Here is a 16929-nt window from a genome sequence, read left to right as displayed (position 1 = left end):
TACCCACTCCAAAACTAGTCAGACAAAAACACCAATGTAATTGAAACATTTAGCAAAATTTATTAGAATTGCTTGTTGCTTATCATAATAAAAAAATACTTTTTAAATTTTCACGAGTGAGGTCTGTCTAGGCTAGAGTCCTTCTTCACCAACCAGCAACTGAACCAGAAAGCAATGCTATAAAGGAGAATGGCCTCACCTTTTTTAGCCAAAGAACAGAAAGCAGAAACTGCTGAGAAAGGTTAACTTGGGTTCAATGCATTATTAAAAACTAGGGATCTCAGTTAAAAAGATGCCTCCTCTCTCTGCCATATTCTTTGCAAACAAAACCTACAAACCTATCTGGATTCTGTGATACAGAAGGCAAACTGTGCTTCTGAGTAGGTCAGACAATTAGAGAAGCTGACGGTATGGCTTCAGTCACGGCAATGGTTATTGCTTCTCTTCAAGGGTAACAGAATGCTATGCAAAACAAGCCAATTTATTGCACAACTTGTTCAGGTCACAGTTCTTAGCCCAAATGAAATGCTAAGCAAAGCCATTATTATGTATGAAGTGGATATCTATAAATGAATCCAAGTAGGCAGTGCTCTGTTTTCATTTATCCCTAGCCTCTTAGGAAAGGAACTAGTATCATTTTTAAAAAACTCCATGAATACATGGATTTCTGTCCAATAAGTTGGGTCAACATGCAGAATATAGTAGGACTGAAACTTAAAATGGGGTATAGCAGCAGTTGATCTTCATGAATAAAAAGCTAATTTCTTTCCTGCTCACTTCAGGAGTTCAGTAGTACAGGCTGAGAGGAGAGTTTCAGAGGTAAACACGATCAGTAGACCCCCTAAAAAGCTTGAAGAGGAATTACTGAGAAAAACCAAGCCTGTGTGCCACATTGCTCCAAGCCATAGTATGCCTTTCCTAGGCTGTTCCTAGGTGATTAGTAGAGATGGCTCTTCAATTGTTGCAGGACACCAATGACAATGTCCCGTAGCGTCTGTGGAGAAAGAGCACAAATAAGCTGATGCTTCAGGTTAACAACATTCTTTGAGAGGATGGAATGCCCTGACCAGCTGTCAAATTATTAAGGGAATATATGTCTGGCTTTTTCCCTGACAAAAATAAAGTAGAAGCAGTAGTCTGCTTTCATAGAGTCTCTCTTGCCTTCAACTATGCAGGCTGATGATTGGCACAAGTTGCTGTATGATGTATGATAAATGTAAACAGAGATAAATCTATGTCAGGGCCCCTTGACCTGTTTGCAAGCAAAAAGCACTGAATTTAAGGAAGGCCAGCATAAGCTGATCAAGTACATCTTTGCTGCATGTTTCTGCTAGTCACATTCTCCCAAGTTGCACAATCACCTGTGGCTTGCAGTGTTCCTCTATCCAGCTGAAGACACATGCTGAGAGCTCTTGAAAACTTGTCACAGAAATGGAGGCATTGAAAGACTGGAACAAGGAGTCCATGATACCCTGGAAAACATTGAACTTCACCTGGTCAGACACCTGGTTCTTTCCTTCATTGGGATTATCCTGGTGAGCTTTTACAATCTGCTCATAATTTCTGAAACACAAAAATGTGGCTGATGAGTTCAGGAGAAAATGCATGGTCTAACTGTGTGGTCTGTAACATCAGACAGGGAGAGCTTAATTATATTTACATGCAGAAGTACACACATTTACACAATCTTACATTTTCATGATTTTCAAAGCCATCACATCTTTCCGGAGCGTTGAAACTTCTTCCTCTTGTTTCTTCTTTTCCTTGTGTAAGAACTGAATATAATCAATGGCTGTGGAGCAGAGGGCAGAGTTTAGCAAATCTTCAAAATCAAACAGCTAACATCTGGCTATTTTGGTATATTTCTCAGCCATGTTGGACTTCAATTACAACCACTGTCCTTAGAAGGTAGAGCTAAGTGCCACTATTCAGAGAGTTTTAATTTGATAGAAGGGGTAGAAGAGGAAATGAAACTAGCCCTGGAACAACAGGGAACCTACAAAAAATTGGACTGCCAATGGAGCATGGAGACAAAGGTGCAAGATCAAAAGCCAAAGTGACACAAATTATATTCTACTCCCTCGGCCATCAACTCACTCTTCTGGAGCACAATTGCTTTGCTTAACTTCTGGGACCCTATTGAGAAATCCTGCTGCTGGCATGTGGGCACAATTGCTTGCAAATCATCGTAGCCTTTCTGTGGAAAGAGACAGAAATACATTAAAACTCATAAAACAACACTGCCCCACCTGACAGGAACATAAGTAACAAAAACCCAGCCAGTACGTCTGTCATCCTTTCCCTCTAATGTTTGTTTGGAGTAAACATGTTTCTTTCTAGTCTACAATTCCACAGATTCCCCAACCCCCCAAATCCAGAAGAGATAAGGGACAATAATAGTGGCTTGTGGCTCAATCCAGATTGTCACCTTGATGGCATCCCTCCGTTTCTGTTCAGCTTGTGTGTGAGCACGACGGCGACGATCCTTGTATGTTTCTTTATAGCTTTCCTGCTGGTTGTCAGAGTCTTCATCATCTATAAGAAAACAGTCTTAATCAACTAAGGAGCCTAAGGAAAAATGGGGAGGGGCTCTCAGCAGCTCCCAAATCACAAGATTTCATAAGGCTGTAGTCACTGAGATGAGTGCATTGTAAGAAGAAGCATTTGAAAACTAATGACACAATTCCACTTCAGACTTATAAAAGGGAATAAATTCTTCTTAAGAGCCACTCTTTATTTACACTCAGACTTTAATGAGTACCTGAGAAAGGGGAATGGGAAGTATCACAGCTGGCACCTTGCAATTTGGGTACTAGCTGAGAGTTCCAACTCAGCATGTAAAGCCAGGAGCATGGCTTCCAAAAATCATGGGCAACCAACTGGCCCCAAGCAGGCTGTTAAGCCTGATTTCCCACTATGTATTTCTCTCCCTTTGTATTTCATTCTCCCTAGCTGGTATGCTTCAATTAGTGCCCCCTATCCCCACAGCCACTCAGGAATAATGCAAGGGTATACAACAGGAGCTCTGGTCACAGTTGGGAGAAAATGGACCGTTTCACTGAGGGAGGAGCCAGTGGGTCATACCTGTATTTGGTACTGAAGAGGCACTGGTAGAGCCAATGCTGTTAGCTCTTGATACAATACTCCCTTTTCTCCTGCTTTCCACGAAGAGTGCTGGAGGATAAACACCAAAATATCAGGGTGCACATTCAAAATAGTTAAGTCACCCCTTTTCAGCCACTGGCATTTGCAGATCAACTGAAGAGGAAAGAAAGCATTTCCTCTTTCATCTTGCTTTTATGTGAAATAGGGATTCTGTTGGGCATCACCGAGTGCAGCTGTGCAACCAGGACCTATTCGCCATGAACTAGAGCAAGGGAGTGATAAATTTCCTATGTATGGTAAATATTCTCATTCACAGTAAATGGAACAAAGGTTTTACAAATAAGGATACTGTAACCATACCATCCCCCCCTGCAAGTGTTCCTCTTGAACATTGACCTCATGGCGACATCTCAAAGACAAGATGCTACCAGACTCCCTAGAACATGGTGGAGACGCATTGCTCACAGTGCTTCAGATAGATTTTTAATGCATCCCTAACACAATTTGGGGGTGGAGAGACTTGATGGTGACCACAAATTATGGTAAATACTAATAGCAGTCAAAAACTATAGACCCATGGCATGAATCCACCATGAAGAGAAGAGCAGTTCTAAAATGTAGGGGCATGATAAAGGCAGAAAAAGTAGCTAGAAATATTTAGCAACTGGGAAGCTGTGGGAAAGAACAGCTGTTGAAGACTTACCAGGATCTAGCCCGTTGTCACTGAAAGTGGAGTCAACCTGATTTGTTGTGCCAGAAGAAGAAAAGGGGGGAGGGGGGGAGAGATAAACTTTCTTTAGATAACATGCTGGTAATAACTCATTTCAGCTATGGCTAATCCTGGACAGGTATTCACTGAAAAGTGTTTTTTTTTAAAAAATCATATTGATTGTACAGAATGGTAATTCCAACACATATGCTATGATCTCATAAGGAACAAGGGTTACTAAAGGAAAGTGGCAAGCCATGGCTTATTAACAACAATAAAACTTCCTCATAAGCTACTGGCCAGTCAACCCTTTCTCAGGTCCAAACTGCAAAATGTAACTTTTACAATGAATCAACATTTCTCATATTCTCTTACATAAAACTATTGCAAGACTTAAAGGACAGCAATAAAAGCATAGCCACCTAGAAGAGGTCACTTTAATCTTTCTAGTTTACTGCAGTAAAAGAACAACACAGGAAGCAATGACATGTTAATGTTGCAACACTGAGAAGTTATAAAGTTCAACTCTTGGATGTAAGCCAGAAAAACTCTGCCTTGTCTCTGAGGCAGAAGTATATATAAACCCCAGCTTTGGAATATATTGCAGTCTCTTATTTCATAACACAGAGAGTCTTGGCCTATTTGCAATACTGTACTATGATAGGTGAATCTGTGGTCTAAAGCAGAGCACATCTGTCTCCTCTGCCTGCAGTGTGGCTACAAAAAAACAAAAACCAGGGACTTGGTTTATTTTACAACTTTGAAAGTTTTCAGGAGAGAGAAAATAGACCTCTATTGTCTGGGCCTTTTTTTAAAGAACAACTCAGCTGAGATTAAGATGGACAAATGGGATCTGCAACAAATTCTTACAGTGTGTCCCCAATTGCTAACAGAAGTGCTTCTGTATAAACTTCTACTTGCCTAGGAAACCCAAAGTACGTATATAGAAAACAGTAGCTCTGGACTCATCTTGAGTCCATGCATTTCACAGCCTGTACTTTTCCCTTTGCTTAATCCTGACAAAATAATTTAGAATAGAAACTCTGCAATTTTTCTGTTCAGCACATAGCATCACGGCTAATTAATGTATGATAGAAATATGGGCAAAGAACAAAACAACAGATACAAAATTATCATTGAATTCCTCTCCCTCCTAAGCACCCCTCTAACTTTATGCAAGCTCTTCCAAACCTAGTGTTGTCCAGGTGTTGGGTACGATTTCCATGTTCTTCAGCCAGTAGCCATACTAACTGAGGAATATGGGACTTCTATTCAAAACATCTGGAGGTCATCAGACTGGAGAAGACAGTTGTGTGCAGTCCTAAGAGGATGGATATACTAACTATTCTATCTCTACTACTATTTCATTTTTGGACTATTTGAGATTAATTCAAAGGCCAAAAAGGGACACTAATGTTCTCTGGCTGGCTGCTTCTGCTCGTCACAGCTCACGTCAATGCAAACAGCTCATCAGGGGCACCATGTAAAAGAGCTGAAGCTGTCAAAAAAGGTAGGAGTCTCGCCAGCATAAAAAGGGGGGGGGCAGTTACTGCGAGCAGTAACTGCAACTTGAACAGTGCTTTGAGAATTAAAACACCTCCCTTTATTATTTTTATTAAGCCATTTAGAAATTTAAATCCAGATTTAACGATGTGTAACCATCTCCCCTAGAGAAGATGGAATATTGGCATCCAGTCGCCAACCGAGGAGCTGCTCCGACAAGCTGAAGGTCTGGGCCTTGCCTCGAAGTCGTTCCCCCGAGCTACTACGTGGAAAAGGCATTCTTCATATGCTCAGAAGCAACCCTTTCGCCACGTCACGTACCCTGGACTCAGTTGGACGCAGGAGCCTCTCCCCAGAGTCTGACCCACCATTAACTTTGACACTTGATACCACCGCCCCCCCTTGCCTTTGTCTATCCTGCATTCACTCACTTTTGCGCCCCAGTGGCTTTCCGGCGAGACGCTTGACGGTTCCGCCATCTTCCCTCCGCTCTAATTCACGATCATACGTAAGCCGGATGTTGGCCAATCAAAACTGGGGGAGGGTAACTTCTGGTTTAGACGCAAGGGATGCTAGGAAATGTAGTTTTTATAACAGCTGAGCCTCTTGGGGAAATCTTTCGCTTTTTTAAGGGAACAAATGCAGCAACTATTTGAAAGTCTAAATACGGCGGTTTCCTGGTTTTCACTGAGAAGCTTGTTAAAAATGACCCTTCCCCCAAGAGGACGTGAATTATCCTGAAAAAGCCAAAGTTTGTAAGAATGGTGTGACTGGAAGCTAGGATGTCCAGCCTCCCCCATGATACAGAGAAAGAGGAGAAAACAACTAAAAACACTGATGTATAGGCAGGCCTTCCCAACAGAAAACTCCTGACGATCCTTCCTTTTCTATATCTTTCTTTGATTTTTATCTTAGTTTAGGTGTAATGTTTTTAAAATTATATTGTTCTTTTTTATTGTAAGCCGCCTAGAGTGGTCTAATATGTCCAGATAGGTGGGATAGAAAGTAAGTAAGTAAGTAAGTAAGTAAGTAAGTAAGTAAGTAAGTAAGTAAGTAAATAAATAAATAAATAAATAAAAGAGTTTTAAACGGGGAGGGGGCGTTTTCAAAGCACTTTAAAAATAGCCTTGCGTCGCTGCCCAACGTCCACAGCAATTGAGGTATGTGCATTACTCCTATACAGTACTAATAGGCAGTGGTTGGGAGAAAATGGTTTGCCACAATTCTGAAGTGTACATTGTTTTTGAAGTTGGGAATTTTAGGACCAGGTTGAACCTGAGAAGAGTTACAAGAGCACCGGAGTGGAGTGGAGTGGTACCATACCCTGACCCTGGCTTGTAACACTCCTGCAGTGTTGCCTTGTCTTGTTTCTCCCTCATTACAGATTAGAATAAGGGCAGGAGTCTGCAGCCGCCCCCATGTTTAGGCTTACTACTCCCGTAATCATGTTATCATGCACCATACATACTCAGGGGAGTTGATGCAAAAACATTGGTGTGTAGTTCCTTTATTAGATCACTTAAACATTTTCACCGAGCCACTATTATGTCTTTTGGGGGACTTTAGCGTTTAGTGGATCTAATGAGAGTTGTAACCCAAAACATCGGGATTGCCAAAGGTTCCTCCTTCACTGACAGCAACTTTACAGTCGTTTAAATATTGCCCATTGGACCTGCTTCATACTTGAGAAAGGTATGAATTTTTAGGCCCAATACCCCAAAAATAAGGATCACTCAGGCTTGCAATGACTCTGTAGGGCTGAATTGCCTCTTCAGATTCCTTCCCAGTCAAATCTAGTTCTCAGGTACAGCGGAAGCTCTGCCTCGACTGACTTGGCAGTAGATGGGTAGAAAGTTTAGAAGGCAATGGTTGCTGTGGGTTTTCGAGAATACAGTTTAGGCAATGTTCGTCCTCCATAAAATATTCCACAAAAAAATAAATGAGAACTTTTATCTTTTCAGTTTGTTTTGTCTACTGCTCAAACAAAGCCAAAGCCAAATTTATACCTTCTTAAAAAAAATAGTTCGTCAGCACACACCCCTCACTTCTAACCCGGAGGCGAGGGGGGGGAAAAATAACATGTTTTCCTGGAAAAGGAAACAGTCTACATTTTTTCATAGGTCTATGTTCAGTGAAGTAACTACGAGAACCGGAAGGAGGGTTTCCTGTGTTTACGCGTCGTGCTCTTAGGCGAGAGACCTCATGGAAAGGAAGCCCGGAAGCATTCGATCTTAGAGAGGAGGAGGAGGAGGAGGAGGCTCGGAGGGCCCGGTGGAAGGGGCGCCATGGCGGACCCCGCGGAGGAGCTCGCCAAGCTCGAATATCTGTCCTTGGTCTCCAAAGTCTGCACAGAGCTCGACAACCATCTGGGCATCAATGACAAAGACCTGGGTAAGTCCTATGGCGGGGAGAAGAGGGCTGGCCTCTTCCGTCTTGGGTGACCGAGAGAAGAAATGTCTAATAAACTAAAGAACCAGCTGTGTTCGTCCCTGTCCGCATCTTGGCATGATCCTGCGCCACCACGGGAATAAGTATAGGCGGCATCCATCGCCCCTCGCTGTGTCTGAAGGAAGAGAACTGAGATCCACGAAACCTGACATTGTGATAAATCTGTTAATCTTTGAAGGCAATCTTTTGCCTTTGCCCCAATTTTCTTGTGGGAAAGAAGGAATTGAAGTATATGTAGTTATTCCCAAGAGCCTGATAGGCTCGTGTGTGTTTTGTGAGGGGTAGAGGGAACAGCTTCTAAATCTTCACTGCTTTCCCCATCTCTCTTCTGGCATTTTTTATGTTCAGAATGGAGACTTCTTTGGGTGAAGCTGAGTTTCTGTGCTCACCATTTCCAATCTTTGTCTATGCCTTTGACTGTGGTCTTCTATGCTGGCCAAATGGTAGAGTATTGCTTTGTCTCAAAGGTGGCCGTTTAGCTGTCATCATTATTGTACTGGAGATTTGGTCTCTCTCCAGTGATGATGGGTTGCAGAGCAAAGCGTTTTCTTTTTAAGTTAAAGTTCTTTGTTTACATTTTGTTTTATGTTTTGAAAGATGTTTAAGAAGTGCCATTATACAGGACCAGACCAATAGACCATTTTGCTCAGCTTATAGGCAAAATGGTGATGTGGAATATTTTATATTGGAAAATTTCCCATTGCTCTCAATGGGAATCTGATGTAGCACAGATATTTTTGCTACACATACTTTTTATAATTTTTTAGTCACTCTAATAAATATACTTCATCCAAAGTGTAGATTACATATCAGGACAATCAAATGTTTTGGCTACCTATTTATGTAAATGGTACCTTTTAATGATCCCCACAGGCTTTACTGTCATCTATAAAATGCGAACTGATTTTCTTTTGAAAATTGGTGACGGTTCCCTCATTTTGGCGGGAATAAGACGGAGGCAGTTTTGAAAGTCCAACAGGCTCAACTTTATTAACAACAACTTCGGGATCAACTAAATTAAGTGGATCGAAACAGCTAAGTTCTGGAATTGTCTTGTAACATAAGATCTTAGCCCCCGGCATACATATGTCACTCCTCACATTGGGGCTGGACCAAAATGCTCGCGGTCAGTTATCACCCTCAAGGGGGTACTCCTTACTGCGCACACTGTACCACAGCAGGGGTGTCTCACCCAGTCCCTTTCTGGAGGTGGATTGTTGTAAGAGGGACTGGGTCAGATCACTTTCCTCCCCCCACCTTGGTTGCAGGGGTAAACCACAACCGTCCGTTCTAGAGGTTTTATCCTGTTCCTTTCAACTTTAGGCAAATCTGGGTCCAGGAGTAATCCTCCTCCTGTTTTAAGATTGGGAAAGTCCTTTCACAGACCTTGTCAGGTGCTTCATCATTTCTTTCTGTTTGTACCACACAATCTTTGGTGCTTTTTCCTGTCTGGTCTGTTTCCACTCTAAATTCCCTCTCATCACCCCACTCTTTTATAACCTCCTCCCACACTATCAAATCTTGCTCCTCCCTTTTGTCCTCCCCTTTGTCCTCCTCCTTGTCTTCCGCCAAACACACTTCTACCGCCTTCCGTTCCTTTACTCCTTCCTCCTCTATTTCTATGAGCACACACTCTGCACATCCACACACTTCCTCCTGTTCACTCTTTGTTGAGGATGGCTCACTAGTTTCCTGTCCTTCACACCTATGTTTGCAATGTGATCTCAACTGTCTTTTCGTTCTCCAAAGGTATCTCTCACTTAGAGTATAAAAGCCTCCTTTCTTTGGGATTGGGATTTACAGTATATGCAGGATTTCCTCTCCTTTCCAAGTTACTGGCTTCACAGACGTTTATGATTCATTTTGCTGCTTCATTTCTGACTCCTAAGCCAAATTTGCTAATAATGTTTGATTCTCCTTTATTTCATTCTTTTCCATTTTAGCTAACTTTGATTATTAGTACATTATCAGTTTTGATGTGTGATCAGTTTCCTTGTGGATACCTCCACAGCAGATTTCTATTTCTTTTTCAGCATCAGTAATTGGAGCATAGGTGTGAATGATGGTTTGATAGGCTTCCCATGAATTCTGATATAACTTGGTCAGACTTTGCATTATAGGCTCTGACCACTAGTGCTATGTTTCACCTCACTTTTGAGTTTCTCTTTTTTCAGAGTAAAACACTTCTTGTATTTTGTTTGTCTGAATAGGCCTTGAAGATGGCATGTTTCAGTCCATTTTAGTTCACTGACCTGAAGTTTTGTGCAGCATTGGGCTTTCCTTTTGCTTATGTGCATATCAGCAATTAGGCTTTAATCCAGTTGCTTCATTGGCAACAGTACTATTTTTACTTATGCTTTGCTCTTCTTCAGTAGCTGATTGAATGCTTTTTGACCTGGGGAGCCTTAATATCAAGCGCTATTGCCTGTTTATTTTGAATTGTTTTTTCATATGGGGTTTTGAGATATAAAATACTTAAAAGTGGTTTACTTTTTTTCCCCTCTTCACCATTTAAAAGTGTTAACACGAATGCCACTGTACTTCTTTCTTAAGAAAAAAGTCCAGTTGCCATTACTCAACTTCCAGATAACCTCACCTGGATGACTGAGAATCTTCACAGATATGAATGGTACTGTTTATGAAAAAAGGTTCACTAGGGTTACTTTCTGCTACTGCTGCTGCTCAGTAACTGTCCTTCAAAAATTTATCCACTATCAGTTCCCTTTTGTTGATGTTCTTGTTAGTTCTTTGACAAAACAGATGCATTTGTGGAGTGAGTTAAATAATTATATATTTATATCACACTGAATCTGATACCACAAAACAGTTTTTTAAAGTGAATGAACAGAGGTGTTTCTTTGGGAGGGGTTGTTTTGGTTTGTTTTTTGGTTTTGTTGGGAGATCCATGCCAGAATAATTGACTCAATCCAAGACATTACGTCTTCATTCAGGCTTCATAATAAGATGGATTCAGGGAGGGAAACTCAATTCCTATCCTTTCAGGAGACTCTTAACAATGCAATCCAGGGTATGTCTTCCCAGATGGAAGTCTCATTGAATTCCATAGGACTTACTTCCAGATGATAGTGTACAGAATTGCAACCTAAGTCATATTAATAAAGGGAACCCCATGTTCAAATCATTACAGCAATCAATTCTTGTGACTTGCTGAGGGCTGGGCTGCATCTGTCCATTGGTGGTCAGCCACAGTCTAAGCCAATGAAAATCAGTCCTTGCCACAGAGGTTGTCTTGGTCTTCAGTGTCAAAACTGTATTCAAGAGTAGCCACAGACTTGCAAACATGGTCTTTCAGAGTGGGATGGGCAATCCAAGTATCACTTTGCATACTTCCCGTCCTCTGTATCTCCTGGTGTTGCTGCTGAAGCTCAGTGGCACCGGAGCAAAAAGCAGTGTTTCTTTTTTAAAATTGCAATTCCTTTTCAGCAAAGTGCATATTTAGTTTGCCTTTGGTGGCAAAATCAGCAATGCTATGCTATTTTATTTTCTAGATTCTTTGGGAATCAGGGAATGGCCCAGACCTGAAAAAACAACCTGCACTTGTTTTATGGGAAGTGCAACACTAAACAGAATGCATATATACTGCCTCCTTGAATCACATCCTCACACATTCTCTTCCTTTTTGGACTGAATTTTAATTTATTGCTCCATATCCTCTTCTGAGGGAGAGAATGAGATTGAGAAGATAGAGAAAAAGTGAAAGCAGGGTGTTATTGATGTTCTTTGCTCATTTAAGCAAGTTAATTTTCACTTCCTTGGTACTTCTTGGCATAAAGGTGATCAAACATGTGCTCCATATTAGTCTGGAAAATTTTGACTGTGGTGAATCCAAATGATAACTTTAAAAATATATCAGCTTTAGCCTCATTCCCAATGAACTATACATACACCAGATGTATCATTATTTATATTGTGCTGAAAGGATAAAGAAAAATATCTTCTGTTTTGTTGTCCTTTTTATAAATGAAACATGGCTACAACAGACATTTTACAATTATTCTAGGACTTCAAAATGGGGGTGACCAAAGTATGGAGGATGGTTGTTAACATTACAACTCCTTTTCAACCCTAGCCAGCCCAAACAAAGGTATAGAATGTTGGGAGTTACAATCTACCAACATCAAAAGCATCCTGCTATGCTCTCTCTGCTTTAGAATAATAAAAGTTACAGTGGTGCCCCGCTTGACGATAATAATGTGTTCTAGCAAAATCGCTGTACTGCGAAATCGTTGTTAAGCGAAAAAACCCATTGGAATCCATTGAAAATCGGTCAATATGTTCCAGTGGGAGAAATACCTGATCGTCCTGTGAAGATACTCCATAGGGCGGCCATTTTCCGATGCCTGTATAGCGAAAATAGGTCAGCAAAACAGTGGGGAGCCATTTTGGGAACCGCCGATCAGCTGTTTTTAAATAGTCGTTAAGCGAAAAATCAGTTCCCGAAGCAGGGAACTGATCATTGTGAAGCGAAAAAACCCTATTGAATCATCATTTTGCAATCGTTATAGCGATTGCAAAAACTCATCGTTAAGCGATTTTGTCATCAAGCGGAGTCATTGTCAAGCGGGGCACCACTGTATTTAACACAATAGTAATTCTGTCTGTGTTCTACAATGAAGGGCTGCCAAAATAGGGCTGGGGGTCACATAATATACCCAGTAATACGTATCAGAAAATCCACTAAGTAATTACTTTTTTCACTGCTGTATTTGAAACTTCAAAGCAGTTTTTTTCTCCTTTTCAGTTTGGTTAGCTATGTGTGTTTCTGGTGTGTTGTTTGCTTGTATAATCTAAAACTAATGGTTGTGCTTGAATGTCTTCTGTGTTGCATCTGCTGCCTGTTTAGAGTGCAGTGTGATCCAGATTGACTAGGATGATTTGCACTATACTAGTTAAGGAGTGTACCTCTCTAGACCCATTTAATTTCCTCCAAATAAGGTGTTTAAGGATCAAGGTTTCTTCTTTCTCCAAAATAAGCCAGAATTTAATCTACTGTAGCTGTTGTGGATGTATGAATCACTTTACATTAATCCTTTCCCTTTTTATTTTATCCTTTTCTTGATCTGTTCTTTTCACAGCTGAATTTGTGATAAATCTGGCAGAGAAAAACTCAACCTTTGATGCATTCAAGGCAGTCTTGATGAAGAATGGAGCAGAGTTCACAGTAAGCAACAGCAGCAAGCCATTTATTGGAAGAGTGCCTGTTTAATTCTTTTAATTGTGTGGATAGATCAGATTAAAAACATCTGTTGCACTGAAAAGTTCTGTTTCCTTAAAAAAAAAAACAATTCTTAACCTTATATTTCAGGATTCCCTCATCAGCAATCTGCTGCGTCTTATACAGACAATGCGGCCTCCTGCTAAACCTTCCACTAGTAAAGGTAATTTGTTTTCTTTCATATATCCATAATCCCCCTGAAACATGTAGACAGAACTGTTAAATGTAGATAAAGGAGGCTGAAGGATGACCCAGCAGCCACAGATTTGGGTTAGAACCAGTAGATGGCTTTCATCTGTAAAATTCTGGAATACATGTGAGAACAAGCAAACGAGAAAACAAATTGGGTTCAAATAGCTAAAAAGGGTAATCCAAACAAGACTCCATTGGGACTCACAATCTAAATAAGCAACGTTGGTAGTGCCACAGCTCTAACTGTCCTTAGTTCAGCAAACTCTGAGCTGCCTATGATGTAGTTTTGCAAAAGTTTTGGGGCTACCAAGATCCATGCAGTTAGTTTCTTAGTGTCAGTAGACCTCTCCCAGTCATTCCCAGGATCTGAACTGGCAGAAGAGATACCAGCACTTGTCTGCTTTAGAGGACAATTTGTCAGTGGCCCTTTTCAGTGGGTATGTGACACAGCATGTCCAATACATTTAGATTGAAAAAACTGATATTTTTCCTTCCTTGGAAAACCATGAGCCGACATTTGTACCACATTTTGATTATAATTTGTTGGGCATGAGATGGCTGGATAAACTTTTAGCACATGGTTGTCAGTTTTCCATTTCTTGGCAGAATGGATAGATTAGAATAATTTTTAGAGATCATGATAGTGGATGTCTAATGGAGTTTCCCTGTAGAAGGACATTAGATTAGCAGGTGCTTTGATCACTTCCCAACGGTGGGATTGTGTAACTGGTAACTGCAGAGTTCCTCTCCTGTATATATTATCTCTCTTCTACCGTTCCTTCAGCTTACCAGTGTCCCGGCAATGGCAAACACAGGCAGGAAATGAAAACACAGCAAATATATTTGTTAAAATAAAAGTCTACTGAAGTAAAATGAAACCAAGACCCAAAACTCTTTGTAGTGAAAACATGTTTTACCTTGTGTGTTCTGTGTTTGTCTTCACTCTAGATGCCATTAAACCAAAGACAGAAAAAGAAAAGTTGAGAGAGTTGTTTCCAGCCCTCTGTAGGCCAGACAATCCCATTGTCAGGGTAGGTGCGTCTTCTTCTCTTGATGGGAGCGCTCAAAGTTCTGAGGTTGGGGCAAGATTTGTGCTCAGAGAAACGACAAGAAAGCAGAGAGATTGAACAAGAGGTGTGCGAGTCGGGCAGGGGTGATAGAACACAGCAGCATTGCGGTCTAGAAAGAAGACAGTGCAAGACAGTTGATTACAGGAGCAAAGGCTGGAAGGAGAAAGTTTATAGGAAATCTGGGATGAAAGTCAGGCAACTCAGTCTCGGGGTGGAGTTTACATTAAAACCAAAATTCATTACTTCTGAGCAGTTATGTGGGTTTTCCGGAATCCTTGGAATTAGAAAACTTTCTGCTGCCCCAAACCAATAGAAATCTATTTTAGCATATTAGTTTGATGTACATTTACTAAAAAAAAACATGGTCCACTTCATGAGCTGTGCAACTATCTGCAAACTCTTTAAATAGCCCAAAATAGTTTGAAATGAAATACAGTGGTGCCTCGCTAGACGATTGCCTAGTGGGACGAAAAACCCACAAGACGATTGGTTTTTGTGATCACTATGGTGCCTCGCAAGACTTTTTTTCTATGACTGTGCTTCGCAAGACTTTTTTTTTGAGACCGATGCTTCACAAGACTTTTTTTTTTTGAGACCGATGCATAGGGAACCTCGCAAGACGATTTTTTCACAAGACGATTTTTGCGGAATGAATTAAAATAGTCTTGCGAGGCACCACTGTACTTGGGGGAGATTTTGTAATGCACTTCCAGGAACTTTACTTGAAATTTATTTATATTGTAATTTTTGTAAATGTTGTAAGTGATGACAAGTTAATAAAATACACATCCCTGTCATTAAATGTTAAAGGAAATGTTTTTGAAAAGAGCACACAACCTAATTTGAGCATGCCTGAATATCAGGGAACCGTAATACATACTTCTACAGGTGGTCACCTGAACAAAGTTAATTCCAAACTTAGTTTATATTTGACTGTGGTTGCGGCAGTACAGCTGCCTAGTTTGATTTGTATTGAGTTGTGTTCATTTGTCATTTTACTGCGTTATGAACCAGTATATTTTTGAAAGCAGAATCTGCTTTATAGACACTTCATTTATCACCTTTCTCAAGAATCAACTTCCTAGCTGCTTCTGCTATTTTTAGACCACATGAAAATAAAAAGCCAGTGTCAGAAAGAACTCTGCCACTGCACAGATGTGGGAAAATGCTTAAATTTTATGTCTCCTGCTTATTCAAGGTTGTTCTTTTTTTTTTTGTCCATGCAGACAATGCTGGATGAAGATGATGTGAAGGTGGCTGCTGATGCCCTGAAGGAGCTGGAAGCTTTAATGCCAAGTGGAGTCAAGCAAGAAAAACATCGGAGCAGTGAGGACCAGTATGTCTGTGTGATAAGGAAACTTTTTTTTAAGCATGTGTGCTCAAAAATCATATATATCTAGCTCTCTGCTAAACCTTGCTTATCTTGGTTATAGATATAGCTTGGGGGACTGTGTAAAGTCAAGAAAAGATGACATTTTGTTTTGTTTCCATAAAGAACTCCTAGTGTTTCTCCTGTTATCTACTAACTTAGGGTGCCATTTCAGCCTCTGCTGCTGTTGGTATAATATTTCATGATGGCACAGAGAAGATGTTTCATATTTAATCAGCTTAATCTAGCCTTCACCAACCCATTACTCTCCAGATTTGGACTACAACTCCTATCATCCCCCAACTAGGAGGATGTGGCTAGGAAATGCTGACAGCTGTAATCTAACACATCTGGACATCTTAGGTTGGTAGCGGAATATTAAGCCAGGAAAATATTTGAGAATGGCAGTTATATTTACTAAGTTCTTATATTTTATCTTTTTCCAAAGAATTCAAGATGGCATGTATGATTTTCCCAATTTAATAATTCTTTCTGTAACAATCCCCCCATCCTTATCTTTTCTGATTTGACATCCTAGCTACTTTATCATATTGAAAATTTCTCTATGCACTGTCTACAAACTAGACTTTGTTTAGATAAGCTGAACTTTGTCTCAGAAATTGTGTTCCACTTGCTACATCCTAAAATGTAATTGGCCTGTGGATCCCAGTGGTTTTGAAAAGTTGCTAGAAAAAAGGCAAATCTCCCCAGGTGGAGAATCACAGAACTGCAGATTGACTCAACTCCCTTGACAGCAAAGTATTCTGAAGTGATGAATTGCTCCTGCCCAGCCAGACTGGCTTTTGAGTCTTCCTGGACAAGAAGGTTTATTTAAAGTTTCCTCTTTTACTCTGAGCACCAAAGTCTTCCAAGCTCTAGTGCATTCAGTAAGGATGCAGGATTTGCCCCTACGTCGTAACTAGGGATCAGTCTTTCTTTTGGATTGAAATTCCCAGAACTCACTAGGAATTCCCCCAGGTAAAATCCTGGGAGTTGCTGCCCGAAAACAGTAATTCATCCTCTTCATCAGAAGGCATTGGGATTGCAGTTGTGCTAACTCTTACTGATTTTTCATCCTGCCTTTTCAGATTACTTTCCCAGAGCTCTATAGTGACTCATTAAGTTAAGCAAGTATCGCATTCTTGTTGTGTGAACCTGGGTGGAAGTGTGAATGAAGTAGTCCAGAAAATCCACTTTGTTCAAGGGTTCTTAGATCTAAAGTCTGGAGGTTTCTTCAGGTGTGATCATCTAGCAAATGAGACCCCACTGAACTCCCCCCCTCCAAAAAGTGTTACCA

General features: G+C 40.7%; 2 protein-coding genes across 3 annotated transcripts in view; one reads left to right on the top strand and one right to left on the bottom strand.

The window, feature by feature from the left end:
• Positions 1 to 37: 37 nt before the first annotated feature.
• On the bottom strand, positions 38 to 6112 carry MLX (MAX dimerization protein MLX). 2 transcript variants are annotated; one of them, XM_020796084.3, is made up of 8 exons: positions 5749 to 6112; positions 3809 to 3845; positions 3085 to 3174; positions 2429 to 2535; positions 2098 to 2197; positions 1693 to 1792; positions 1362 to 1563; positions 38 to 994 (listed from the first exon to the last, which is right to left on the bottom strand). In XM_020796084.3, the coding sequence occupies exons 1-8, from the start codon at positions 5794 to 5796 to the stop codon at positions 938 to 940; spliced, it is 741 nt and encodes a 246-aa protein (XP_020651743.2). In that variant the 5' UTR covers positions 5797 to 6112; the 3' UTR covers positions 38 to 937. The 2 variants fall into 2 exon arrangements, with proteins under 2 accessions (XP_020651743.2, XP_020651744.2); XM_020796085.3 differs by lacking the exon at positions 3085 to 3174.
• Positions 6113 to 7492: 1380 nt separating this feature from the next.
• Positions 7493 to 16929, top strand: part of DHX8 (DEAH-box helicase 8) — a 38795-nt gene continuing 29358 nt past the window's right edge. Inside the window, exons 1-5 of the mRNA XM_020796042.3 lie at positions 7493 to 7708; positions 12862 to 12947; positions 13092 to 13164; positions 14142 to 14224; positions 15490 to 15599. Of these exons, the coding sequence (XP_020651701.1) occupies positions 7603 to 7708; positions 12862 to 12947; positions 13092 to 13164; positions 14142 to 14224; positions 15490 to 15599 (458 nt within the window). The 5' untranslated portion in view covers positions 7493 to 7602. The remainder of the gene's footprint in view (positions 7709 to 12861; positions 12948 to 13091; positions 13165 to 14141; positions 14225 to 15489; positions 15600 to 16929) is intronic.

This window comes from Pogona vitticeps, chromosome 6 (genome assembly GCF_051106095.1).
Source record: "Pogona vitticeps strain Pit_001003342236 chromosome 6, PviZW2.1, whole genome shotgun sequence".
NCBI classification, from domain to species: Eukaryota; Metazoa; Chordata; class Lepidosauria; order Squamata; family Agamidae; genus Pogona; species Pogona vitticeps.
This window is presented reverse-complemented; position numbering and strand designations above follow the sequence as displayed.